The sequence below is a fragment of the Corythoichthys intestinalis genome, chromosome 1 (assembly GCF_030265065.1).
Source record: "Corythoichthys intestinalis isolate RoL2023-P3 chromosome 1, ASM3026506v1, whole genome shotgun sequence".
In the NCBI taxonomy this organism is placed as follows: Eukaryota; Metazoa; Chordata; class Actinopteri; order Syngnathiformes; family Syngnathidae; genus Corythoichthys; species Corythoichthys intestinalis.
Window position 1 is genome coordinate 23602000 of NC_080395.1, and position 26828 is coordinate 23628827.

At 38.2% G+C, this 26828-nt stretch overlaps 3 protein-coding genes across 3 annotated transcripts; 2 read left to right on the forward strand and 1 right to left on the reverse strand.

The window, feature by feature from the left end:
* Positions 1-720: 720 nt before the first annotated feature.
* LOC130913508 (zinc finger protein 583-like) lies at positions 721-3605 on the reverse strand. Its single transcript, XM_057832181.1, has 2 exons — positions 3103-3605; positions 721-2578 (listed from the first exon to the last, which is right to left on the reverse strand). Exons 1-2 carry the CDS (start codon positions 3278-3280, stop codon positions 1773-1775), a joined length of 984 nt encoding a protein of 327 aa, XP_057688164.1. The 5' UTR covers positions 3281-3605; the 3' UTR covers positions 721-1772.
* Positions 3606-10954: 7349 nt separating this feature from the next.
* On the forward strand, positions 10955-14100 carry LOC130913467 (zinc finger protein OZF-like). The gene is made up of 2 exons (XM_057832119.1): positions 10955-11374; positions 12678-14100. Exons 1-2 carry the CDS (start codon positions 11248-11250, stop codon positions 13961-13963), a joined length of 1413 nt encoding a protein of 470 aa, XP_057688102.1. The 5' UTR covers positions 10955-11247; the 3' UTR covers positions 13964-14100.
* A 1021-nt stretch (positions 14101-15121) lies between these two features.
* Positions 15122-26443, forward strand: LOC130913491 (zinc finger protein 287-like). Its single transcript, XM_057832156.1, has 3 exons — positions 15122-15423; positions 21304-21687; positions 23346-26443. The coding sequence occupies exons 1-3, from the start codon at positions 15225-15227 to the stop codon at positions 23990-23992; spliced, it is 1230 nt and encodes a 409-aa protein (XP_057688139.1). The 5' UTR covers positions 15122-15224; the 3' UTR covers positions 23993-26443.
* Positions 26444-26828: the final 385 nt, after the last annotated feature.

The following is a 26828-nucleotide window of genomic DNA, read 5'->3' on the forward strand; positions in this document are numbered from 1 at the left end:
GGACGGAGTTGGCGGACCGCAGCCGTGCAGCAGCCGGTATGATTTGCCTGTTTTTGACGGACTGCGTGGCACGCAGGCAACACTGAACCGGACCGGTGTTGTGCCGAAAAATAGCCGCCTTGCGTGAAATGTCCCCCCTGACGGGAACGCTTATTTATAACGCTTTATTGAGCGTTTATTTTATTTTATTTATTTGCTTATTTATTTTATTATTGAGCGCCCACACGTCACGCGTACAAACAGCTTTTTCTTACCAAACGACGGACATGGAAACGATTTTCTTGTACCGTGAATATGGATTATTTTACTCTGCTTGAACTAATAAATGTCATACCTTTGTGATTGTCATTGGGATATGGTCGTGAAAACCTGTAGACTAATACATTTCTGTTTAAAGATGGTTATGTGGCCCAGTCCACGATTTGTTACTAAAAATACAGTATTACTACTTTGTGTAATTTATTTAAAACTGATTTTACAGTCGTAAATCCATTCCTGTAATGCGTCCATGAAAACCTTTGGTGTTTTCACCTCAATAAAGCCTTATAAATAAGCGTTCCCGTCAGGGCGGACATTTCACGGGGGGGGGGGACATTTTTCGGCACAACACCGGAACCGCAACGATCACGTATGCAGTGTACTTGGGCTTTAAGAATGTGGTGACTCCAACAGTTCAGTAGGAAACATTTATTGATCCTGTATTTTTATTTTTTTCAAACACAATCACAACATTGCTTACTGTCTGGAAATTTACTGCCTACCGCAAATTGATGGTAAATTTATGACCTTTTCTTCATGCACAAATTTGATTTTTTTTTTTTTTTTACATTAAACTCATTGGCTGCCATTGATGGCAATCTATGTCCATTTTTGACTAGGAGGGGTGAATCAGCATTCATGGTTTTGGTGAAACACTTATTTTACAATCGGGGGAAACAATTTAACAATGGCTATAAAGCCCAGTGATAGCGTGGCGGGAGGTCGAGGTTCATTTGAACTTGCTCAGCTCATGTTTTGCTGCAAAGTGAAAAGGGTTTCATTTTCTTTGTTCCTTCACATGACTTACCAAACTTCTTTTTTGAAATAATGCTTCACTGGGTATGTTTACATGGACAAAATTTCTTCAATCCGATCACTGTTTGGATTAAAATTAGGATCGGATGCACTGTGTCTGCGGACACTAAAAATATTGATCCGATTAGGTCTTGCGTGTTCATGCATCAGAACATCAGTCAGGACAAATTATTTTGACGTGCGCAGATTGATGTGCCAAAGGATGAAGCCAAGTTTTTCATGAAGATTTATCGTCAATTTGCACTGATTTAGCAGCATAATTACGCTGTGTACACATTCATGACTTCCATGTCAACAAAACATGTTCTGTCCGTTAAGACATTAAAGGTTAGCGTTATTTCGTGTATTTTTCCAGACCACCATCAAGTATCAGCATCAGCATTTTAAAGATCTTTATTAGCTCCAGCAATAACAAATCCATATATTGTGCTGACGTCACAGGTAAGGACTGTTTGTTCCAAAAATTTTGGAATAAAGGGTTTTGATGCGTGCCGATCGGATTATCAATTGGCATCAACCACCCCTCTCATTCGGAATAGAATCATGGTCGGAATGGCCTGGTTCAGGGTAGAATATTCCGAACGGGGTGTGTAAAAGAAGCATTTTTGTTCCGACCATGCTTTTAATCAGATTTTTTTTTTTTATAAAAGTGTCCAGATAAACTGAGCAACTAAAACATTGTTCTCCTTTGTGTCTTCTCAAGTAGAATTCCAGGTGTTGCTTTCGAGAGAATATTTGGCAGCCAACTGAGTAAGTAATAAACTGAAAGGTTTTTCTCCTGTGTGTTTTTTCATATGTAATTCCAGGTGTTGCTTTTGAGAGAATGTTTGACTGCAAACTTCACAAATAAATGGCTTTTCTCCCATGTGTGTTTTCACGTGTAGTGCTAGGTGTTGCTTTCGAGAGAATGCTTTACTACAAACTTCACAACTAAAGGGTCTCTCTCCTGTGTGATTCTTCAAGTGTTTAATCAATTTTGATTTGTTAGGATAACGTTTCCCACAATGTGAGCAGGTAAGGTTTTTTTTACGCCTTTGCGACTTGCTCTCAAGATTTATGTCCTTTTGAGAGCACTCAGACTGTTTATCATCACTTTGCAAAACTCCGTCGCTCCCCAAAGGTTCTTCCACATCATCACTGTCTGACATTGGAGCTGAGAGGTTATCCAGGGGTGGTCCTCCACAGTGGTCTCCATTTGGACTAAGATGACTAAGCTGTGGCCAATCAGTTGATCCGTCCTCATTATAATCACTCTTCACAGAGACTCCAGGCAGTGACAACTTGTTGGCGTCAGCCTCTTTGTCTTCCATATTTTCGTAGGAGCAGATCATCCTCTCCAACATGGGGGGCTCCGGATCATCTGTTTCCTCTTTAATTTGAGGAGGACCTAAATCCTCTTCCTTTTTAATATTGGGGGGCTGTGTATGCTCCTGCTCCAAACTGGGTACCCTGCACTGTAGCTGATGAGAAAGCTCTTCCTGACGACCAATCAGCTGCTGGACATCTGCAGGACAACAAAATAGATAGTTCAGTGGTTTGGTTCCATCTAATTGAAATAAAGGTTCCATCTAATTGAAATAAACAATCTAAAACTCCAAGGGAAAGAGTGTGACAATTATTGCAATGCCAATAATATAGTTATACAATTTTAGGAAGTCATGGGCATGGTTGTGGAAGTGGAGAGTCCAATCTGACCTGTTCTGCCTGTAAGGTACGAATCCGTACGATAGAGTTCATTCATACATTAGCTACACATAGAATCCCATGCTTTTATCTTGACACGAGTGTCATAAAACTGTGACGTGTTTTCAAAAATGGCCAGAACTGAACATGGGTTGTATTGTGAAAAAATAACTGAATGATAGGACAGACTGAGTTAAATAATATCAATTTCTGTGTTATACAAGATGGAAGTTAAATATCACACTAACTCGATCACACCAACTCTACTTTCTAAAGAGGGAGTTTTTTGTGCAATTAAATGTCTTGGAGCGGTGTTGATCCTATGAAACACTGAAGTGAACCGACCTTCGACGCGTATAACAACTTGAGTCTTGCAGATGGCCTGCAGTTGTCGTCGGTGTCGCTCGCTTTCCTCTCGCGCGCGACAAAGTTGCTCCTCGTACGACGTTATGGTTCTTTCAAACAGGCCGAAGATTTCGTCGGCAGCCGCAATGAGTCGCTCCCTTACCAATTCTTTCAACATTTCGCTGTTATAAAAAAGTAACAGGCACGAAAAACAAAATACTTGAACCTTGCACCCTCTTTGACAGAGTATGAGTTGCTATGCTAACTTCCGCCTTTTCTTCTTCTCCGTCGGTAACGGTAGCAAAACACTCGCTTCGTGTCTGCTGTCGTAGAAGGAAACAGGCAAAGTCGGCGACGATTTTTAGACATTTGCCAAAAACCACCCTCTAAAATTTGGTTTGTAGTATAACATTTGGAATCCATATGATCATTATAATGTTTGGAAGAATGTGCCAAAAACACGCTTGTTCCACCTTACATGAGTTTTTGGACCATAGGCATCATAAAGAATAGATGCCGTGAACGTCCACTAAAACTGACGAGGATTAGTGCCGCCATCTTGGACCGGTCAACCTCGCTCCTGATGTAAAAATACAAAACCCAATGGTAACCATGTTACATTGTTAGAAAATATAGGCCTACTTCTCAATAGTTTGTATTTACCTACATAATTTAAATTTAAAAGATTTAGGCCTATTATTGATTAGAATGACGCTAATCACCAATCCATCTTTGAACTAAATTAAATAAAAAATAATAAGAATGATTTCTGTCACATAAATCAGAACCAGGGATCCAAGCAGACCAGGTACATATTTGTCGTTTTCCATTTGTTCTTCATAACGTTATAGTGTGACCTCTTACCCATGGAGTCACAGACTCATGTCATGTCGAACCGATTTTGATATTGATATTCTGTATCACAAACACGCGGTATTGATTAAACACATAGCTTACGTGGAAACTAATCAGAGAGAAAAATAATCAGGTTAAAGCTTTAGGTAGTGTGTATTCTTTTGTGTGTTCTCGAATTTCCCTTTCTAGAGGATCTTTTCTCACAAAACAAACATGCAGAAGACTTCTTACTAGTGTGTGTCCTTGTGTGGGTTATTAATTGTCCTCTCTGGGTGAATCTTTTGCCACAAAGTGAGCAGGAAAAAAAGGTTTTTCTCATGTCTGCGTTCTTGTGTGCAGATTCAACGCAGAGTTGTTGTGGAAGGTTTTGTTACACTGAGAACACGCTTCGTGTGTGTGTGACATGTCACTTGACTTTCAGAGTATCTGTCATAATCGGAAGAGGACGACATTATATCATTTCTATCTAAGAGTGGAGCTACAAGCCTGTCTGATTGGTTTCCTCCATCACCTTCTTCATTCTTCACAATGAAACCAGTCCACGAATACGTGACAACGTCCTCCTCTGATTAATCTTAACAGCTTCTGTTTCATAATAAATGATAATTTGGAAGGTCTCTGTTAGACAGTTGTCTTCATAGACATCTGCAGGACACAGGAAAACCACTCAGTCCTGCCAGTTAAAATGTATTGGACTATCTCCGTCAATGGTAGGAAATGACTTAGAATGCAGGACCTGTATAGAAAAGCAGACAATGTGAAACTAAATGTAACTACCGTAGGGATGTCCACAATCTAATCACTTTTAGCGGAAATCAAGTCCGATTACGTCACTTTCAGAGGATTGAAATTGAGTGTAAAAGATCGATTGGTAAAGTGTATTTATTTATTTTTATTATCTGATCAGAACTTATTGGCTACCATTTACGACGCAAGACATCCAAACCTTTTTGACTGAACGGGTGAATGTTTGTCCGACTCCCCCCAAGTCAAATTGGATTGGATGTCTATCACTGTCAATGGCAGCCATCTCATTTGAAATGGATTTGATGTCTGTAACTGTAAATGGCAGTGAATGGGTACAGGGCTACAAACAACCAAAGAATCCATATGTATAAGGTTTCATGTATAAGATTATTGCAAAAATTATATATATATACTGTATGTTATGTACAGTCTACAGTATGTTTTATATCAGTGTTTTTCTAGTGTGCTGTGTAAAATCTTCCACTTTCACCTAACTAATGTAAAAATGTTTTTTGTTTTCAATTTTGAAAATGAATCTGCTCATCTGTGGTTGCTGAGTGTCTGTCCTGTCCAGTGGTCGGTAATAATTAATACTTTTCCATATAAATAGATGGTAACAGGTAACTAATTACTTTGTTTAGTGCTGTGTCAGCTGTAGGTTTCGGTGGCATTGTTGCTAGCCACTTGTGAAATTATAACGGTGACATCAATGACGGTTTTTGAAAAGGAAAGACGCCCACTTAGGACTGGAACTGGACAAAATTTGAACCCAGAAGAAGGCCCAAGTATGAGTGGCAGTAAAAAGAAAGCAAAAAGTGTTTCCTCGCCAAAAGTCTCTGATATGAGGCAGCATACTAAAAGCTACATTTCATTGGGATTTACCATGATTAAAGAAAAACTGGATTTAGCGCTAAACTGGATTTAGCGGGATTAACTTTAACCGGGGATGCTACGATACCTACTCCAATACAACAGGCCCAGCTGTAACATTGAGTGAGCAAAAATATGATTACAAAATGTGTCTTTCAATCAATGAGTTCATATTGTTATAAATATAGGCTACAGACCTTTTTACTGGTGGTGTGCCTAGGGATTTTCTTCAAGAAAAAAAGTGTGCCATGGCGCAAAAAAACGTTGAAAAACACTGTTTCATACTGTACCTGTACTGTACTAAACTATACATAAATACACACAACTGTAATCTTTGCTGAAAAAGAAAATGTCCAGCGACAGGGGAAAAAAGGGGGGTGGGGGGTTGCGGAATCCGAACCAAGATAGCTCAGTTTATCACATTCAGTGGTATCTGATCGGGACTCAGTATCGGCAAATCCTCAAAATAAGGTGACTCGGCCTGTACCTAAACAGGGCATTTCTTGAGGAGGTAGCAGCAGGACTCACTTTAATACAAAAATATGATTTTTAATTCACTAGTTGCATTATTTTATACTGGTTTGAAAATATGAGTTCTGAAGGGCATCCGCAAAACATATATTGAAAAATCGGATCGGAAGTAAACAAAACAAAAAAAAATCAGCATTGGTACATCCCTAGCACTAACTTGCTATGTGCAAGTCCACTGGTTGACATTGCTGCTCATTTCCTCTTCAAGTCCATAACGTTCCTTATCGAACTCCTCTTTCATGTTTTTTTCCCCACACATTTCACACGATAATCGCAACTCTTGAGTGACACTCACACAAGAACCTCTTTTGCTAAGTAAGCTAAATTGACAAAATGCAATTAGAACTCAAGATGTCAAGTTCTACTCCAGATAATGGGACATCAACGTCATGTATCGAAGCTCCCGTACCTTCACTGTCAGTTCAGGTGAGGGTTGTGAGGTTAGGTGGAAGAAAAATCTTTGCGTAATTAAAAAAATGTGGGCATTCTCTGATGCATTGTTTTGGATGGAATAATTATGAAATGGTAAAAGACAATTGATAGTCATGGAAATTTGTCTGGACAATCTCCAAATGTTTACATCTAAGAGCATGTTGTTGTGTAAATGACATCAAAAAAACATAAATGCATTAAAAATAAAACTGGATATAATCATCTAATTTTACATAATTTCTGAATCTATGCCACTGATATACAACACTGTCATGCACCATTGGTCATTTTTTTATCCAACCTTAATTTATTCAGGAGAATCGCAATAATCCAAATACAAACAGTATACTGTAGTTACAAAATATACATGACATCACAAAATGAATGTCCATCAGTTTCCTATTTTAATCAGTTATTTGCTGACTGGATATGCACATAGCCAAAGCAGTAAGCAAAGCTCATGTATTGGCATCAAGTTTTTTAACATAATTACCCATCCTCAACACTTGTCTGCAAGGGGTCTTGAAGAAGAAAGTCCACAGAATCCAATCGGCCTGTGTGCTCAAAGTGATGAAGCCAACTTGGATGACAGACAAAACCCTCATTGGTCACAGCTTTTCACACGACCAACCTGATACTTTCAGCAGAATCTCTGACCACAAACTGAGCAGGAGAAACGCTTTTCCCTTGTGTGTGTTCTTGTGTGAATTTTGAAAGGGTTCCTTATAAGAGAATCTTTTGACACAAACTGAACAGACACAAGGTTTTTCACCAGTCTGTGTTGTTTTAAGGCTCCACTCTTAGTAAATCTATGACAGCTCAGCATGAGAAAGATTTCTTGCCACTGTGTGTTCTTAGATAGTTTAAGATTCCCTTCTGAGCAAATCTTTGATCACAAACAGAGCAGGAGAAAGGCTTCTCCCCAGTGTGTGTTTTTGTGTGTCTTTTCAAATGTGACCCATTCGAGGATCTTTTATCACAAATTGAGCAGGAGAAAGGTTTCTCCACAGCATGTGTTCTTATGTGACAAAGTTTCTTTTTTCAGAGAATCTTTGTCCACAAACAAAGTAGGAGAAAGTTTTTTCCCCAGTGTGTGTTCTTGTGTGAATTTTGAAAGGGTTCCTTATAAGAGAATCTTTTGCCACAAACTGAACAGACACAAGGTTTCTCACCAGTGTGCGTCCTTGGGTGAGTTTTTAAAGTTTCATTATGAGTGAGTCTTTTACCGCAAACTGAGCAGACGAAAGGTTTTTCTCCACTGTGTGTAGTAATATGCCTTTTCAACCCAGACTTTTTACTATAAGTCTTACCGCACTGAGTGCATTTCCATCGTATTTTGTCAACGTGACATGTCAGGTCTTTAGACTCTTCATCATCATCATAGTCAGAAGATTGTGATATGACGTTGTCACGACCTGATAGTGGAGCCGAGAGGCTGTCTACTGATGATCCTCTAAACTGGTCTCCATCTCCTTCAGCTGAGCTGCTGCTCGGTAGCTCCGTCCCTCTGGTTGCCTCATTTGGAATGTCATCTTCACTGTTCAACTTAAGGACACCGGTCAAGTTGGATATATCTTTCTTGTTCTCCTCCTTTTTGATATGAGAGTGTTGTAGTTGCTCCTCAAAGTCAGGGTACCAAATCTCGGTGAAATGCTCCGGCTCTTTCTCTTTATTGTGTAGGAACGATTCATCTTCCTACTTTTTTATGCATGGGGACTCCTCCAGCTCAGGACGATAAGTGTCACTGACGTCTGTGAGAGACAAGGCGATAAACGCTTATGGTGGAAGTCAATTTATCTCTTTAGGGGAAAGTGGCCAACTAGTCAAAAATCGACATTTCAGACCGTTAACTCTTTTCAGGGCAAGTGAATATTTTTGGTCACCTAACAAAAAAAGTTAGATATTAGGAATTACTGCTATTTTTAAAATCATTTATCATTATTGTGTTTATTTTTTTATATTATTATAAATAAATTTAGAAATTAATACATCACTAATAAAAATATACATTAATTATATTAAAATGGATAAAAACACAAATGCACATCGGGTTACGACCCCAAGTAACAGTCAATTTAAAAAATATATATATTTTGTATTTAACTCATTGCATGCCATTTGTTGTGATAGATGTCCAATTCATTTAGAAGACTGGCTGTAAATGCTCATGTTTCATTGCCATTGACAGCACGAGATGTCCGCTGGAATGAACGTTCATTTGCCCCTCCCAGACCAAATGGATTGGATATCTAGCACTGTCAATGGAAGCCAATGAGTTAAATGAGTGCCCTGTACAGGTTTAAAAATAAATCACAATTTTTGCATAGAAGGGTTAATACTGATGAATGAAAAATGTTTTACTATTTTTAATGTATTTATTTTTTGTTGGCACAAAACAAACTCAGTTGTGCACAAATACGCACGAATACAATAACCTCCCTGTTCATATGTGTTCATCAGTACATTTTTTTTTTTAATGTAGTGAGTTCGGTTCTTCCAAATGAAGTCAAATAGTATTCGGTCAACATCCTTACACGTTTTAGAATCTATATGAAGAGAATAAAAAGCATAAATTAGCCTGGACAACCTTTCTGCCATAGATAGTAGGATACGCCCTCTTAATGATAAGTTTCTTTGAAGCCACTGGTTTAATTTGGTTTAGGTTTTTTTTAATGATCGGGACAAAATTAGATGAAACGTCATTTGGAATCCTTCGAAATGAAAACATCCAAATAATGCACTTCTTTAAGAACGCTAATGCCACAAATATTTAAAGCGTCACATTCTTTAATTGGGAGATGCTGACATTTATTTAGGTTCAACATTAAACCGGAAGCTTCAGAAAAGCTGTATATGCATTGCAGAGCATCAGGTACTTGATATTTATTTTTTAGAAAAATCGCAGCGTCATCCGAAAGTTGGCTTATAAGAATATCCCTTTCCGCTATTTCAATTCCTTTTAAATTACTCTTATGAACATGTGAGGCAACAATTCCAGAGCAAATCAAAAAGAGGTAAGGGCTGATTGGGCACTCTTGTCTGATATGACGGTAAAGGTTCAATCTGGTAGTTGTGCCATATTTTAGTTTAACAGAGCAGTTAGCATTAGAATTTAGAGCTTTAACCGCTTTACAAAAGAAATTGCCAAAGCCAAATTTTGAGTGTTAAAAATATGAATTTGTGGTAAATATAATCATCGGAGTAATCAAGGATGTCTAAAACAAGTCTAACGTTGTTTGAAATGTTCCTATTTTTCATAAATCCAGACTGTGTTTCATCAATTATAGAGTCAAGGGTGCGTTTGATCCTATTAAAGAACACCAAGGCCATTATTTTATAATCATTGTTGAGCAAACAAATTGGTCACCAGTTGGCAAGGAAAATGATATCTTTGTTAGGTTTTGGAATTAATGTGATTAGGCCTTGGGTTAAACTAGGAGGGAGATGTCCTTTTTCAATACTCTCGTTAAACACCTGTAATAAAAAAGGTGCAAATTCCTCTGAAAAGATTTTGTAAAATTATGCAACTAACCCATCAACGCATGGCGAGGTATTATTCTTAAGTAGGGCAATGGCGTTACTTACTTCTTCAAAAGTAAGCACGCTGTCACAATTTTCCTTATCTGAAAAATGAACTTTTTCCACATTAACAGCATCAATAAAGTCCGTAGCAACTGCAGCATCATAATGAGATTCATATAAAGATTTATAAAAGTTGTAGCACAAAGTTGAGATTGTTTTGGGATCATCTGTATCATTTATAAGAAGCCAACTAATGGTGTTGGTGTTGGTGTTGGAACGATGCTTATCAAGACGAAAAAAATAGGCAGAATTTTATTCGCCTTCTTCCAACCACTTTTTCCTAGACCTAATAAAAGCGCCCTCTGCTTTCTGGCGGTAGAGCCCATCCAGTTAAACTTGATATTTCCTCATATTTAATTTGTCCTCCTCTGAAATTTCACTCGGATGCTTTTGGAATATATTAGTAATTTGGATAACCAAGGATTCTTCTTCTGCAGCTTTGGCTTTCGCATTTTCTGCGCCGTAACGTCTAAGAAATTTTCCTACCTGATATTTGAAAAGCTCCCAGTTTAAGCTATAAGAATTCTTTCATTGAATAACTGCAAATGACAGCATTAGACGCTGGGGGTCACAGTTCAACTGGATTGGACGTATATAATAACAAAAGAATAGAAACGTGGGCAGAATAACAATACTAATACTATGTAGTGCCGAGAAGTAGGAGTCGGAGTATTGATGTTTAAACTTAAGAACAATGGGAAAACCCGGAGCTCTCTGGGTCCCCCGCCAAAACAGAGGCGGGCGGAACTCACAAGATACACACCCGTTCCTTCATGTGAATTATGTATCATGTAACCACAACCCGCGTATTTTGTCCCAGTGAACTTGCCGTACAAGTTCTGCAGCTGCACTTCCGCATTCGTGTTTGTGTCACGAAACGCACTCTGCCTAAGAACTGTCCATAATTCGTACCAAATATTCGATGCAGTACTCTCATCTTTACTTTACTGAAGTAAAATACTATTCATTTATTTTTTGTGCCCTGGGGAAAAATAGTCTGCACTCTGAATGCACGTACTCGACTCTCCAGGTAGCTTACCCTAACTGCTAGCAAAGAGACGCGTCTGTGATCGATCAATCGCGAATCAAAGACCAAGTGTGACTCAAGTGTTGTGTCCTTCGTGAAAAATGTGCGCCAAAAATGTTAAAGAAGAGTACGAGGAGGAACTTCGCGGAGGAAAAGAGGAGAATGAGCCGCGACGTCAACGAGCGGATGCTGCTTTCAAGAGGCCGCAAGAACGACAACAATCAGCAGGTTGGCTCACTTTTCTTTCATTTAAAAAAAAAAAACATATTAAGGCACTGCAGCATTAGAGTAAATTATTTTTGGCCTTTTGTTTTTAGGGAAATTTGAAATACTAATGATGGCCAAAGTTTGATCTGGGAAATTTGCAACTGCAGGTGAATTCAGATTTGATTTTATAAACTCAACGTGACTTTATTTATAAATTAAAAAAAAAAACAAGAAATTGTGAAAATAAATCGACAATTAGAGCTTATTTGGTATCAGGAGGCTCAAAAAAGTGGATTTGGACAATTTTAAGTGGACATTTAACAATATTTATAAATTGACTATTAGAATTGTTGATTTAATTTATAAGTAATCAGTGTTCGATTAATATTTGCAGCCCTGATATCTGCTGTTGTTGCACATCAGTTCATACTACAAATCAATTGTGTAGATTAGCGTTGCACTAATGCCATTTTTTGGCTACCGATACCAATTCTGATACCCGGCTGTGTGGTATCAGCCAATCCCAATATTGTACTGATACCACGTTTTTGGGAAAAAATATTTAAAACGCTTTACTTTTTAAAAAGTAATAAATTACTGCATTGTAGCAGATGGTTTAGAGTTTTTTCACTCAGTGAGTCGAGCCTGTCTGTTATGTTAGGCCGCTCATGTCTGTTGTAACGCTGCTGGAAACACGCGCAACAAAAAGTTCCCCCCTCCGGAACAGAACATGCCCCACATTAATTCCATGTGGGTTTTAGGACCTTCTACGGCCCTATCCAGCTCTCCTGGAGTAACTGCCTGTGTCCTGGGATTTCCTACAGCCCTCTAGGTTGCTCCTCAGAATGTCCAGGAGCTCAATGATGCCCTGGTGCAGATATGGGAGGAGCTCCCTCAGGAGAATGCCCAGACGTTGTAGAGGGTCATACAGGCATGCGTAGGCCACACACACTACTCAGCCTCATTTTAACTTGTTTAAAGGACATTACATCAAAGTTGGATCAGCCTGTATTCCGTTTTTCCACTTTCATTTTGAATATCACTCTAAATCCAGACCTCTATGGATTTATACTTTCATTTTATTTCATTTTCATTTATATTTTTTGTGTGACTTTGTTGTCAGCACACTGATATATGGGAAGAACAAATTTAATAAAACTATTTCATTTATTCAGATCTGCAACATGTTACATTAATGTTTATTTATTTATTTTTTAGCAGTGTATTATGTGACCAGGCTTGACTGTACACAGCATGAAAATCCCAATAACACTTGCCAGACCAAAGCTGGACTTAACCATTGTTGTCTTATTGTGTCTTGCAGACATCAGTGAAGATATTCATCCACTGAAGCAGGAGTCCAAGCTCTCTTTTGATAAAGAGGCAGAGGGGCAGCCACCCAACATTCAAGAGGAAATGGAGCCCTTGCACTCACACATTAAAGAGGAAATGGGGCTGGTGACCCTTCGTATAAAAGAAGAATCAGAGCCTCTTCAGGTTAAAGAAGAAGAACAGGAGGTTGATATAAATGATTTTCCATTGAATATCATCGTGAAGCAGGATGATGATGATAATGAATTTGAAGAGGACCAGTGTGGGGCATCCCAAGCGCCATTATCAGATTGCTACGACGCCACATCACGCTCGCCTCATGCCAGTGATGGTGATGATAAAAACTCAAAATGTTCTCATTGTGACAAAAGTTTCTCCAAGAAGTCATCATTAAATAGACACATCAAGACACACACTGGAAAGAAACCTTTCGCTTGCCCATTTTGTGATAAAAGATTTGCTCACAAGGGACATTTGAATATCCACACACTGATCCACACAAGAGAAAAACCTTTTTCCTGCTCAATGTGTGGTATGAAATTTACCCACAAGAGTAGTTTAACAAATCATGCGAGAATTCACACCAAAGAGAAACCTTTTGCCTGCACAACCTGCAACTTGAGTTTTGGGAGACGTTCCTATTTAATAAAACATACACGAATACACACTGGGGAGAAACCGTTTCTCTGTTTGATTTGTGGTAAAGGATTCGCTGTAAAGGAAGACTTGAAAACACACACAAGAACACATACTGGTGAAAAGCCTTTTGCCTGTACGGTTTGCGGGAAAAGTTTCTCATTGAAGGAAGGCTTAAGAAAACACATGAGAACGCACACGGGGGAGAAACCTTTTATCTGTTCAGTTTGTGGCAAAGGTTTCACGGTGATGACGTGTTTGGTGAGGCACTCAAGAACACACAGTGGGGAGAAACCTTTCACTTGTTCAATATGCGGTAAAGGTTTTCACGTGAAAACTTGCTTAGTAAGGCATACAAGAATACACACTGGAGAGAAACCTTACATCTGCTTAGTCTGCGGTTTAACTTTCATCGATCGGACAGGATTGGTTAGACACACCACAAAGACACACACGGGAGAGAAACATTTTCCATGTTCAGTTTGCGGTAAAAGATTCATGCAAAGATACATATTGGAAAAACACATGAGGATACACACTGGTGAAAAACCATTCAGTTGCAGTTTGTGTGATAAAAGATTCTCTCGAAAGGATCGCATCAAGAGACACAAGTGTGTTGGGGAGAAGAACAACAATAAATGAAGCTTTTCATTAATTGTAAAGAAATATTGTGTTAAAAGTTGGTCACTTACTGTATATGTGATCTTGAATAAAATGTAACAGTTAAAACACTGATCGTGTTCACTATCTTTCTGCTTGTTACAGTATTACATGATATTTGAGCAGAAAATGCTGGTTTCTGTATCAGCAAGACCTGTACCAAAACACAACAAATCCAGCAGAAATTGCAGTAATGTATATGACTGGAGTTTGCATGTTAGGTCAATGAACATGCTATTGTACTGAAAGAAGTCTAAATAATATAAACTAATTAAGCCTTTCAGCGGCAGTGGTTGCTATAGTGGACGGCTATTCAAAAGTTAACATGTTTATTTTTGGTCAATAATTATAGATAGATATGTAATAACAAGTATTATATTTTTACACACTTTTTAAAAATCAAATGTATGAAATGATATGTTATTAAAAACTAAATAAAATTAATAAAAGCAGAAATACACACTGGTTATGGCTTCGAGTGACATTTTCAAGCTAATATTTTCATTAGAATTTTATTAGCATCAATAATATTTAACTTGTTGCATGCCGTTGTTGGCGATAAACATCCAGTTTATTTAAAGCAGAAATACTGACTATGAATGCCCATGTTTCAGTTCCGATGACGGCGCTAGACGTCCAATCCATTTTGACTGGTAGGGGCAAATGGTCTTCGTTAATATGCCCCTCCCAGTCAAAATGAATCAGGCGTCTAGCATCGTCAATGGCAGCCAGTGACTTAAATGAGTGTCTTGTAAGGGTTAAAAAAAAAAAAATAAAAAAAAAATAAAAAAGGAGAAAAAAAAGAGCATTCGCGCATGGAAGGGTTCAAAACAAACTTATTACACATTTAAAGTTCAGTAAAGTATAATTGCACTGTTTTGGTAACATCTTGTGGCTGACGTCAGAACTACAACGACGTACTTAAATTGTGCCGTTTGCCTTGTTACGACAAAAACATAAACTTTATTCACCAACAGAAATACAAGTCATACAAAAAACAATGGTTACAAAGTTCAATACCAACTCAAGTTAAGCTTTTTGGCATAAAATGGCATGTCGAATTTTTGGTTTTGCTGCTCAACCGCTAGGGGAAAAAACAAAACAAAACGACGAAGAAGAACATTCAACGGAGAAGAAGAAGATAAGGAAGAACCTTGAGTTTAGCTCGCTAGCTGGGAACAAGCAGAGGTGTTTGTTTCGTCCAAGCCGAGAGCAACCCTGGCCGAAACTTGTTGTGCGTAAAATGTGTAAAGTGGATATGATAAGAGCGCTGCTGAATGCGCGACTAAGCGCAGCCGTGGAAGAAATCTGCGTTGTGTTTGAAAGAACCATAGCAGAGTACGAGGAGGAACTTGGTCGAACTAAAGAGGAGAATGAGAGACAACGACAACTCCTGGACGCGGTGGACGCGGTTTTTAGACGAGACGAATCACGAACAGCAGGTTGGGTTAAATACTTTGTTTACCGACTACCTTATACTTTGCGCGATATATTTGCTATTTTGTTTTTAATGGGACCCTCATCCGTCAAGCTGACTGGACGTCACATGCCGGCCGCCAATTCCCCTCCTTAATTTATAACTATTTTAACCAAACGAAATTGGGATAATTAACAGTAAGACAACCATCAATCAACAGAAAAATCGCCCCTTACCCCCTTGTGTTTTGAAGTAGGGGAGGAACTGAACGTTCTTTCATTCGCCCCTTTCATTCAAAAATTGACTCGACGTCTACACCGTCAATTTAACTAAAACATGAGCATTCACAACCAGTCTCCCCAGTTTAAATGAATTAAACGTCTATCACCATCACTAACATACAAAGAGTTAAATACTATGAGGAAGGAAAAATTAAACTTAACAGTGTTAACTAGGGCCGTGATAAGTGTGTATAGTGGTACCTCGACATACGTCCGTTTCGACACACGATCTTTTCGACATCCGACGTAAAATTTGACTCGCCATTTGTTTCTACATCAGACGGCATATGATGTTTTATGACAGCGCCGCAGTTTCTTTGTTTTGCCGGAAGACGGACGCACGGCGGATTTTCTTGTGAGAGAAATCAACACTGGTTCCAAGAAGGTTAGTGCAGGTGAGGGAAAAACGAAAAGGTGACGCTTACCATTGAAATGATAGAAAAATATGAGCATGGTGTGTGCATCCGTGAACTGGCTCGACGGTACAGCCATAGAAAGTCGATCTCGACAGTCCTCCGACGACTTCCGTTCGCCAGTCTTTATAACGTAAGGTGACAATTATTATTGTAGTAACATCGCCAAAGAAATCGCCAGCTTCGTCAGGTTTCTAATCATTTATTTCATCAACTTGTGCAACTAGACATGTGCCGGTTACCGGTTTCACGGTTTACCGTGGTGTGAAAACGTCGCGGTTTCAAAACCACTAAAATTTTCCGTCATACCTTAGTACGGTATTCGCTGTTTTTCATGTGCCAAAATGCAGCCGAAGTGGCTTGGTGCGGCAGCGCTCACCCTTCCCCTGTTAGTTGCCGTGAGTGTCAGTGACGCTATTCAGCTAAACACCCAGCAAACCCAAAAACAAATCCTCCAAACACAAGGCGTACTTTTCTTCAATTTATTGAGCTCTTAAATCGTGGTGAAATATACAAAGGAATACATTTAAAACGTTATACAATTGTATTTTTCCACATGTGAGTAGGTTCAACAGGATAGCAGTAGCACCATGAAAAAGGTCGCCAAAAACAAAACACACATTTTCCTTTCAAATTCAATATACAAACTAACTAAAACTTACAAAGACGAATGTTAGCCTAGGCTAAGCTTGGAGGGCAGCTTCGTCAACGTTTTATGTCTCACAGCCGCTGAGTGAGAAACAAGCTTAAAGGAAGGAGGGAGGAAAAAAAAAAAAAAGGGATCGCGTCAAAGATCGCTAATTGCGGAAAGAGGTCTCACTCCTCACTTTTTGTTTTAGATGAAACCTTTCCTCAACAATATTTACATTTTAACTAACTTATAAAACTAACTTCTACATCTATAACTAACTTATTAACTTATGAATGCTTTGTTCTTTTTAACACAAAGGCATGACATCATGTAGAAGAGAGTTGACACAGTTGCTGAAAATGGCAAAACTTTAGCTTCTCCCCCTCAAAAAAAGTCATACAGTATATATTTTTAATTTTATTTAGAAGGGTTTTTACTTTTTTATAGCAATTATTTTGTTCTTGCTCTAATATAGAGCAACTTGAGCTGTGGCTGTGGGTATAGTCTAGGTTCTATTTATTTTAATTTTATATAAAATATTTGTTATTTTTTGTTAATTTATTTATTTTCACATTAATTTATTTTCACATTATATTCATGTTCCAATTTGCAAATATGTTCTAAAAAAAACCTGTTCAAGGGAAAAAACTTTTTTTTTTTTTTTTTTTAAACCATACATCTCAAAATTTTGGAGCTATAATTGCAATACCGTGATACCGTGAAACCGCGGTATTTTTGCTCACGGTTATCGTACCATCAAAATCTCATACCGGCACATGCCTATGTGCAACACAACACGCCTACTGTCCGTTACAGTTTAAGCCAGCAACAAAACATTAAAAGAGAAAGTCTCACCGTCACATCAGCTACGCGGTGCGTTCAGGTACAGCAAAAAATGTCTGCAACATTAGAACCTGATTCGTTACATTATTACAGGAATTATTAGTATTATTATACTATTAATCCGATTTTTATAATTTTTTTCTGTTTTGTTATGTGTATTTGCCATTTGTAATAGTACGAGCAGTATTTATTAAGGATTTAGTGTAGGTTTTCGGGCTGTGGAACGAATTAATGGAAATATAATGTACAGTGGTACCTCTACATACGATCGCTTCGACACACGAACTTTTCGACATCCGACGTAAAATTTGACTCGCCATTTGTTTCTACATCCGACGACATGCTCGAAATACGACGACAATGGCAGCACCGCAGACGAATGCATGGCGGATTTTCTTGTGTGACAAATCAACACAGGTTTCAGAAAAGGTTGGTACAGGTGGTGAAACAAGGAAAAAGTTGACGCTTACCTTCTAAATGAAGATGCAAATGACAGAAAAATATGAGCGTAGGGTGGGCATCCGTGAAATGGCTCAACAATACATCTCCACGGTCCTCCTCCGACCATCGTTCGCCAGTCTTTATAAGTTAAGCTGACAATTCTTATTGTGGTAACATCTCCAGAGAAATCGCCAGCTTCGCCACGTTTTCATCATTTCTTTCACAACTTATTCAACACAAAACGCCTGCTGTCTGCCGCAATTGACGATGTTCTCAAGAAAGCATTGAAAGCGAAAGTAAACTTTCACCCGCTCCCCTCCCTCTTTGTCAGGTCAGCGCCGCGGTGCCTTCAGGTACAGAAAAAAACGTCCGCCTTATTAGAACCCGTTTCGTTTCACTATTACAGGAATTATTATTATTATTATATTATTAATCCGATTTTTATTTTTTATTTATTTGTTTTGCTATATGTAATTGCCATTTGTAATAGTACCAGCAGTATTTTTTAAGGATTTAGTGCAGGTTTTTGGGCTGTGGAACGAATTAATGGAATTATAATGTATTCCTATGGGAAAATCCTGCTCGACATACGACCATTTCGACTTACAAACAAGCTCCTGGAACGGATTAACTTCGTATGTAGAGGTACCACTGTATTCTTATGGGAAAATCCTGCTCCACATACGACCATTTCGACGTACAAACAAGGTCCTGGAACGAATTAACTTCCTATGTAGAGGTACTTCTGTATTTGGTTTTCATTTTAATACCATTAATTTAGTTTTTTATTATCATTTTTACAAATGTTTTAAAAACAAAAATGTTAAAGAATTTTAAAAAATACTAATAATTGCTATAAGTTTTTTAAATGACCAGAAATTGTCACTCACCCAATAAAGGGTTGAAGGTTTTAAGTGTTGACCTAATAATTGTCCAAAGGAGCCTATAAAAATACTAAATATTGACTTTCTTGTTTTTTTTTTTTTTCTTTTCTTTTTTAACTTAATAATAAAGAATATGTATTTTATTTATTTTGTAAATTTTATTTTGAAATATTTTCAACTTTTTATTAAAAAAAAAACCCGCCTACTGCCCATAGTTAGCTGATAGGCTCCAGCACCCCCGCGGCCCTTGTGAGGATAAGCGGTAGGTTATAGAAGACAGCAGATTTTCTTCAGAGGCATTAGTAGCCTCAAATTTGTCCACATCCTCTTTTTTGGCTTATAAATTGTAAATATTCCCTTTTAAAAAAAATTTAATTTTACATTTAACATTTTAAATTAAAAACAAGAAAGCATAAAACATTGATTTTTTTAAATTGATCATTTTATTCAATCTGTAAGAATATATATTTTAAATTAGAAAACAAAAAATGGAAATAAAACAAAAGACTGGCTGGCAACCAGTTCAGGGTGTACCCTGCCGTCTGCCCATATTTAGCTGGGATAGGCTCCAGCACCTCCGGGACCCTCATGAGGAAAAGCGGCATGGGAAATGAATGAATAATAGACATAAAAATGATATTCTTTTTTAGTTATTACAGTGCCTTGCAAAAGTATTCGGCCCCCTTGAATCTTGAAACCTTTCGCCACATTTCAGGCTTCAAACATAAAGATAGGAAATTTAATTTTTTTGTCAAGAATCAACAACAAGTGGGACACAATTGTGAAGTGGAACAACATTTATTGGATAATTTAAACTTTTTTAACAAATAAAAAACTGAAAAGTGGGGCGTGCAATATTATTCGCCATCTCAAGGAGCACTGTGCAAGCCATCATATTGAAATGGAAGGAGCATCAGACCACTGCAAATCTACCAAGACCCGGCCATCCTTCCAAACTTTCTTCTCAAACAAGGAGAAAACTGATCAGAGATGCAGCCAAGAGGCCCATGATCACTCTGGATGAACTGCAGAGATCTACAGCTGAGGTGGGAGAGTCTGTCCATAGGACAACAATCAGTCGTACACTGCACAAATCTGGCCTTTATGGAAGAGTGGCAAGAAGAAAGCCATTTCTCAAAGATACCCATAAAAAGTCTCGTTTAAAGTTTGCCACAAGCCACCTGGGAGACACACCAAACATGTGGAAGAAGGTGCTCTGGTCAGATGAAACCAAAATTGAACTTTTTGGCCACAATGCAAAATGATATGTTTGACGTAAAAGCAACACAGCTCATCACCCTGAACACACCATCCCCACTGTCAAACATGGTGGTGGCAGCATCATGGTTTGGGCCTGCTTTTGTTCAGCAGGGACAGGGAAGATGGTTAAAATTGACGGGAAGATGGATGCAGACAAACACAGGAACATTCTGGAAGAAAACCTGTTGGTATCTGCACAAGACCTGAGACTGGGACGGAGATTTATCTTCCAACAGGACAATGATCCAAAACATAAAGCCAAATCTACAATGGAATGGTTAAAAAATAAACGTATCCAGGTGTTAGAATGGCCAAGTCAAAGTCCAGACCTGAATCCAATCGAGAATCTGTGGAAAGAGCTGAAGACTGCTGTTCACAAACACTCTCCATCCAACCTCACTGAGCTCGATGGGCAAGAATGTCAGTCTCTCGATGTGCAAAACTGATAGAAACATACCCCAAGCGACTTGCAGCTGTAATTGGAGCAAAAGGTGGCGCTACAAAGTATTAACGCAAGGGGGCCGAATAATATTGCACGCCCCACTTTTCAGTTTTTTATTTGTTAAAAAAGTTTAAATTATCCAATAAATTTTGTTCCACTTGACGATTGTGTCCCACTTGTTGTTGATTCTTGACAAAAAAATTAAAATTTTATATCTTTATGTTTGAAGCCTGAAATGTGGCGAAAGGTTGCAAGGTTCAAGGGGGCCGAATACTTTTGCAAGGCACTGTATGCCACTTTCTTATTAAAAAAAAAAAAAAAAAAAAAACACTAAAAATTCAACTATTTCTGTAGCTCTGAGAGTAGACTTTTTTCTTTTTGCCGTTGTTTTTTTTTTTTTTTTAATAGTTGAAATCATCAGCCTATTAACATGGGAAAAAATGATAGGTACATAGTTCCATTGTATTCAGTATTTCAGCGCGTAATGTTTTTGTTCCGATGCAGATTTACACCTAAAATATTAAGCCCAGTTTGATATAACACAATATCAATGTGATTTACATAAACCCATTATTCGACTATTAAATAATCAATTCTGATAGTATGGCCGCCACTGGCAGTGAATGAAACAAAGTTATTCACGCATGCTTTATGTAAGCAACAAATCTGGTTTGTTTGAACCATGTGCATTTTTTTCTTGCGTCTTTTAGACATCAGCTTAAAAGAAGAGCAAGGGGAGACACCTCACATCAAAGACGAAGAGCAGGAGGCTGACATCACAGAGTTGCCATTGACTTTTGTCACTCTGGAAAGGAAACAGAAAGGTCAATGTGAGAAGAAAAGGCTGGAGCCTGCCTGCAGCTGCTCCAGCCCAAATGCAAGAATGCAAGGAGACCAATACAAAGCATCGCGAGAGGAAAGCTTCTCTATTCAAGTGATGAACAGCGACAGTGTAACCTCGCATTCTCCTGACACCGATCACGACGACAGCTTCAAAGCTGACATGACGTCACGCACTGGGGACAAACTATGGAAGTGTGAAAAGATTTTCACCAACAAGTCTTCGTTAAAGACACACAAAAGCATGCATACCGGTGCGTTCAGGTACAGCAAAAAATGTCCGCCACATTAGAACCCGATTCGTTACATTATTACAGGAATTATTAGTATTATTATACTATTATTCTGATTTTTATAATTTTTTTTGTTTCGCTATGTGTATTTGCCATTTGTAATAGTACAAGCAGTATTTATTAAAGATTTAGTGTAGGTTTTCGGGCTGTGGAACAAATTAATGGAAATATAATGTATTCTTATGGGAAAGTACTGCTCAACATACGACCATTTTGACTTAGAAACAAAGTCCTAGAACGAATTAACTTTGTATGTAGAGGTACCAATAAATAAAAAAATACTAATAATTGCTATCATTTTTTAAATGACCAGAAATTTTCACTCACCCAATTAAGGTTTTAAGTGTTGACCTAATCATTGTCCAGAGGAGCCTATAAAAATGCTAAATATTGTCTTTGGTTTTTTTGTTTCTTTTTTAAATTTTTTTTATATACTTAATAATAAAAACTATATTTTTTATTTATTTTGTAAATTTTATTATGAAATATTTTCAACTTATTTTTAACAACCCCGCCTACTGCCCATAGTTAGCTGATAGGCTCCAACACTGCCGCGGCCCTTGTGAGGATCAGCGGTAGGCTATAGAAGATGGAAGATTTTCCTTAGAAGCATTAGTAGCCTAAAATTTGTCCACATCTTCTTTTATATCTTATAAATTGTAAATATTCCTTTTTGAATTTTTTAAATTTTACATTTAACATTATTAATTAAAACCAAGAAAGCATAAAACAGATTTTTTTTGTAATTTTATTCAATCTGGAAGAATATATATTTTAAATGACAAAACAAAAAATTGAAATAAAACATAATATTCTTTTTAGTTATCATGCCACTTTTTATTTAAAAAAAAAAAAAAACACACCAAAAATTCAACTATATCTGTAGCTCTTAGAGCAGACTGTTTTTCTTTTTGCTGTTGTTTTTTTTAATAGTTGAAAACATCAGCCCATTAACATGGGAAACATTGATAGCTACATAGTTCCCTTGTATTCAGTATTTCAGCACAAATTGTTTTTGTTCCAATGCAGATTTACACCTAAAACATTAAGACCACTTTAATATAACACAATACCAATGTCATTATATATAAACTCATTTTTTGACTTTTAAATAATCAATTTTGAAAGTCCGGCCGTCACTGGCAGTGAATGAACTAAGTTATTTACTCATGCTTTATTTAATCGTAACCCTTACATTTTGTGGCTGTGAAGCTGTGGGTGGGTTACAGTTCTTTTTTGTTGTTGTACATTTACTCCGTCTTCTCGGCTATAAGAATGACCAACCCAGCCCGACAGTATAACTTTGTGTCTTTATTTCTTGCGCGGGGCGCCAGGAACTCTCGTGTTCAACTTAAACACGTCCTACCACAACACAACCTGGGAGGAACTAATATTTAAATAGGAACTAAAATTATACAACATAAAATATTGAATATAAATGAATACTGAATCACATTTGAAAACATAAATACACAATTAAATAAATAATAGCCCATATGAATAAAATAAATTGAAATGAGCCACAACACCGATAATAATAATTGTATACAAATCCTGCTTACATAAGCAACAAATCTGGCTTTTTTGAACCATGTGCGTTTTTTTCTTGCGTCTTTTAGACATCAGTGTAAAAGAAGAGGAAGAGGATACACCTCACATCAAAGACGAAGAGCAGGAGGCTGACCTCACAGAGTTGCCATTGACTTTGGTCACTCTGGAAAGGAAACAGAAAGGTCAATGTGAGAAGACAGGGCTGGAGCCTCCCTGCAGCAGTTCCAGGTCAAATGCAAAAATGGAAGGAGACCAATACGAAGCATTGCAAGAGGAAATCTTCTCCATTCAAGTGATGAACTGCGACGGCGTAACCTCGCACTCTCCCGACACCGATCACGACGACCGCTTCAAAGCTGACATGACGTCATGCGCTGGGGACAAACAATGGAAGTGTTCCCAGTGTGACAAGATTTTCACCAACAAGTCTTCGTTAAAAAGACACGTAAGCACGCATACTGGGGAGAAACCTTTTGCCTGTTCAGTTTGCAGGAGATGCTTCACCCAGAAGGGCCATCTAAGAACACACATGCGAGTCCACACCGGGGAGAAGCCTTATTCTTGCACTTTTTGTGGGAAAAGTTTCTCGGTCAGGCTCAATTTGATAAGACACAGTAGAACGCACACTGGGGAGAAAGCATTTAGTTGCAGTGTATGTGATGAACAATTCTCTTACAAATATCAATTGAATAAACATGTGTGTACTGTGGAGTAGAACAAGAATCGGTAACAGTGCACATCTTAAATTCTGTCAAAAGATGACTGTCTAAACCAGAGGTGTCCAGACAGAGATTAAAGGTTCCATGAGCCAACTTGGAATCCTTCTACTTTGTTAACACAGTGATATACAGTTTATTGTCATATGGTACAGTACTCATACTTATGTGTGTGTGATGGAGATGTCCCCGATCCGATCTTATGATCGGAGATCGGGCCCGATTCTTTTCAGAGGATCGAGTGACATATAGGACCAGGTTTTTAAAATGTTTTATTTTTAATTGAATTTTCAGTATAGTGATCGAACAGCCCTCCAGTCAAATTGAATTGAACAGCTATCACCATCAATGGCAGTGAAACATCACTCGATGCTGGCCTTCTCGGTTGAAATGGATTTGATGTGTACAACAAAGTAATTTATTTGTACAAGAATATTTCATATTTACACTCCTAAAAAAATGGAACACTTACACATTGTAGGTCTGAATTAATGAAATATTTTTATTAAATACTTTGTTCGTTTGTTGAATGTGCTGACAACCAAATCACACAAAAATTATCAATGAAAATCAAATGTATCAACCCCTGCAGGTCTGGATTTGGAGTTAACATCCGCCACCTCATCGGGAGTATGCCCAGGTGTAGCCGGGTTATACAGGCACACGGAGGCCACACACACTACTCAGCCTCATTTTGACTTGTTTAAACGATATTACATCAAAGTTGGATCAGCCTGTTGTGTTTTTCCACTTTTTGAGTATAACTCCAAAGTCTGACCTCTATGGGTTGCCTCATTTTATTTTCATAGATAGTTTTTGTGTGACTTTGTTGTCAGCGCATTCAACTATGGAGGGCAACTAAGGTGGGCTTTCCTATTTCGGGTTGAAATCACTGAGGTGGTTGGAAAGCTCTTTGGTGGCAGGTCCCTGGAGGTGGATGAGATCCGCCCGGAGTTCCTAAAGGCTGTGGATGTTATGGGGTTGTCCTGGCTGACATGCCTCCACAACAGTGCATTGACATCGGGGACAGAGCCTCTGGATTGGAAGACTGGGGTGGATGTCCCCCTTTTAGTATCTTTGGGTCTTGTTCACGAGTGAGGGCAGAAGGGAACAGGAGATCGACAGGAGGATCGGTGCAGTGTCTGCAGTAATGAGGACTCTGCACCAATCCGTTGTGGTGAAGAAGGAGCTGAGCCAAAAGGCAAAGCTCTTGATTTACCAGTCGATCTATGTTCCTACCCCCACCGATGGTCACGATCTGTGGGTCGTGACCGAAAGAAGAAAATCCCGCATACAAGCGACCGAAAAGAGTTTCCTTCACAGGCTGTTTGGCCTCTCCCTTAGGGGAGAGTGATAAGCTCGGTCATCCGGGCGAGACTCGGGGTTGAGCCGCTACTCCTCAGCGTTGAGAAGAGCCAGCTGAGGTGGCTTGGACATCAGATGCCTCCTGGACGCCTCCCTGGAGAGATGTTCCGGGCATGTTCCACCGGCAGGAGTCCCCGGGGCCAACCTAGGACACGCTGTAGAGACTATGTCACTCAGCTGGCCTGGAAACGCCTTGGAATACTGGAGTTGGTTAAAGTAGCTGAGGAGAGGGAAGTCTGGGCTTCAATGCGAAAGCTGCTACCCCCGCAACCTGACCCTGGATTAAGCGGTAGATAATGGTTGGATATATAACTGTTGCCGAATGTTAGGGAACATAGAAAAGCACTTATGTTAATGTGATCTTATGCCAATGACTGCATTGCAGTAATAAACATTTTGCTGCAACGTAGACAATAGTCTTTTTTACTATTTAAATAATAGCCCCCCCCCAAGTAAAATATTATATTTCAATTAATTATTTCAAAATACAAAATTCGTGCAGACAACACTAATACTAGTTGGATGTCAAAGAGGGGCCACAAAATACTGTACAAGTGCCGCAATTGGTCCATGGGATGCACGTTTGAAACCCCTATCCTATATAATTACAATTATATATAAAAAATTAAAAAAAAAACAATAAAAGCGCAAATGACATCCTCCTGTTCAAGATGTTTACTTTTTACAATCCTATGTATATTTTCGTATTATAACCAGAAAAAAATCGTCAACAGTGGTGCACATATTGTCATGGAATCTTTGCTGTTTTTGGCGATAAGCATCATGGGAGATGTTGTCATTAAAAAGGTTGAAATGTGTATATTTGTTTCAATAAACAATTTACAATATACTGTACTTATTATTACTGACAAAAGAGGTTTGTAAAAAAATAAAATACTGTACAATAAAGTACAATCATTGACAATGATTTCTAGAGCCGATTACAAAGTGCATTCTCGGAAAAGCATTTTTATTAAGATTGGTGTCAAAAGCAGATGCAAATCCACCTGTCACGAGGATACGATTTAAAACACCAAAATAAGCAACAATCCAACCCACACACCTCCAAAAATATATAGTGTGTCCAACTCATTTTATTGTTATGTCATTTTTTTGAATTACTTTATTGAACTTCCCTTTACACCTACAAATCAGACATGACATGCAGTGCATAGCGTTTGTGTTGTGAGCCACAAACGAAGCTGAACTGCAAGGGACAAGTGTAACTGTTAAAACTAATGTTGTAAAAAGTAGCCCAAATTTGATCAATTCTCTCCTGCCCAGAGTCTTTGAAAATAGCCCAATTGGGTGGGAAGCCACTCAATCTGGCAACATTGATTATATGAGATGATCGTCAATTTTGTGGCAAAAATAATCAGGGATTCATTCTCAAAATAATTATGTGTACACTACGAATTTGAAGTTTATTTCCTTTACATGTAGATAAAATCGGCATGTCCCTCCATCTGA